The following is a 2,321-nucleotide window of genomic DNA, read 5'->3' on the forward strand; positions in this document are numbered from 1 at the left end:
CTGAGCCCAGGAAGGAGACAGCCACGGAGCCCCGGGCTGGCCTGGCACGGCCGGGCACCTGGAGGGCTCCCGCCACGTCTGCCGTGTCCGAGCCCACGTCCACAGAGCCGGAGCCCCTGGAGACACCCTCCCCCCAGACCAGGTCCATCGGGCCGGCTCTCCCCCTCCTGCCAAGCTGCCCTTCTTCCTGCAAGGGAGGACAAGAGGGACTGAGTGACTCCGAAGACGGCCACATGCCCGCAGGCTCGGGGCTCCTGTGCCCAGCTCTCCAGGCCACGCTGCCTTTGTTTCCTTCCTCGGGCTTGTTTGTAAACAAGGTGCGGTGACTTGGCCAGGATCACACAGCTAGAAAGCGTCTGAGGCCAGGATGGAGGGGAGGAAGGTGAGTTTCCCTGACTCCCCGCCTGGTGCTGCTCCGGTGGCAGCCCCACACTCCCTCCCAAGGCAGGCACCCGCTTTCTCTCCGATTCTTTGTCCCCTCCTGCACATGAGGCTCGGCTCAGCTCTCTCTTCAGCGGAGGGGGCTCGGGGTCTGTCACAGGGGAGGAGCCCCAGTTCTTAACCTCCCCAGAGGCCGCAGGTCTCTGAACCTTGAAGGGGGCTGTGGGTGGATGGCATTGAGGAGAGGCAGCGCTGCCCAGTCGTCAGCCTTAGTGTCTCTAACAGTGGTCCAAGCCCAGCGGCGACACCGAGGTCAGCCCCACTCAGCGCCTGCTTCAGCTGGGACAGCTCGTTCTCCTCCGCCCATCCCTTGGCAGGGGCTGCCCTCGCACGTGTGAGCTCTGCTTCGCCCACAAAATTGTACCGGCTTCTCAGAGCCACAGGGGAGGGTCGGGCGAAGGGCCCCCCCAAGGGGTGAGCGGCGAGCCCAAACGCCCAAGGCTGGAGGTCCCGTCTCCGGATCGCTGCCCGGTCGCCTATGGCCGAGGGAAGAAACACAAGAAGGGCGGCCGGGCGGCTGCTGCTTGGCTCCCTTCATTCCACGGTGCCCTGACACCCATAAGAGAGGGCTCCCATCCCCTATTCCAGAGGGAGCTCCCCTCGGCCCCCTCACTTCATCACCCCAAAGCACAAAGTCTTTCAGTCAGAGCCCATGGGTGCAGCTCAGCGGAGGTGGCTCTGGGGCCTGCCCATCGGGGGGGCCTCTTCTACTCATGATCCTGTCTGTACTCTACTCGGCTGGCCAGCCAGCGGCCACCAGCAACCTTCCCAGAGTGCCACTCCCTTACCCAAGGACTGCACTGGCTCCCTGTTCCTTCTCCACTGAGCTTTGGCACCTCAGCCCTGCCTTTGCAGCTCATCCTATTACTCCTGCTTCCTGAACCTGTGCTCAGCCAAAGCGGCCTTCTAGAAGGATGTGCTCTGCCACCCCCTGTCCTGGCATCTTCTCAGCTCTGCCCCCTGGAATCCTTTGCTTCGAGAAAGTGCCCTGAATGTCTCACAATTAAAGAAATGCACATCAAAGCAACTCCTGGTAGCACCTCACCTAGCAGGCTAGCCAATATGGCAGCTAATAAATGCTAGAGGGGATGCGGCAAAACTGGGACCCTGATGCATTGCTGGTGGAGTTGTGAACTGAACCAACCATTCTGGAGGGCAATTTGGAACTAGGCCCAAAGAGTGATAAAAGACTGCCTGCCCTTTGATCCAGCCATACCATTGCTGGGATTGTACCCCAAAGAGATCAGAAGGAAAAAGACTTGTACAAAAACATTCATAGCTGCGCTCATTGTGCTGGCAAAAAATTGGGGGCAGCTGGGTGGCTCAGTGGATTGAGAGCCAGACCTAGAGACAGGGGGTCCTAGGTTCAAGTCTGGCCTCAGACACTTCCCAGCTGTGTGACCCTGGGCGAGTCACTTGACCCCCATTGCCTATCTTTACCACTCTTCTGCCTTGAAGGTGAGGGTTTAAAAAAAAACAAAAACTGGAAAACGAGTGGATGCCCTTCAATTGTGGAATGGCTGGACACACTGTGGTATCTGCTGGTGCTGGAATCCTATTGTGCTCAAAGGAATAATCAAGTGGAGGAATTCCATGTGAACTGGAAAGGCCTCCAGAAATTGATGCAGAGTGAAAGGAGCAGAGCCAGAAGAACATTGTACACAGAGACGGATACATTGTAGCACAATCGAATGTAATTGACTTCGCTACTAGCAGCAGGCAATGACCCAGGACAAACCGGAGGGGCTTGGGAGAAAGAACTGGGGGAGCAGAAAGGCCGCAGCAAAACCTGGTTATGGGCGAGGGTTGGGGGTCCCGGTTTTAACCAAGTAAGGTGGGGCCAAGTATTGAGTGATGACAGCCCAGGGGAACTGCTGGTG

General features: G+C 58.3%; 1 protein-coding gene across 1 annotated transcript in view; it reads left to right on the top strand.

Annotated features, from left to right (window-relative positions):
* The first annotated feature begins 233 nt into the window (after nucleotides 1-233).
* The window catches only part of LOC123254179 (sushi domain-containing protein 2-like), a 12,595-nt gene continuing 10,507 nt past the window's right edge, over nucleotides 234-2,321 (top strand). The window contains exons 1-2 of the mRNA XM_044683235.1: nucleotides 234-317; nucleotides 667-985. Of these exons, the coding sequence (XP_044539170.1) occupies nucleotides 234-317; nucleotides 667-985 (403 nt within the window). The remainder of the gene's footprint in view (nucleotides 318-666; nucleotides 986-2,321) is intronic.

This window comes from Gracilinanus agilis, unplaced genomic scaffold, assembly GCF_016433145.1.
Source record: "Gracilinanus agilis isolate LMUSP501 unplaced genomic scaffold, AgileGrace unplaced_scaffold170, whole genome shotgun sequence".
Lineage (NCBI taxonomy): Eukaryota > Metazoa > Chordata > Mammalia > Didelphimorphia > Didelphidae > Gracilinanus > Gracilinanus agilis.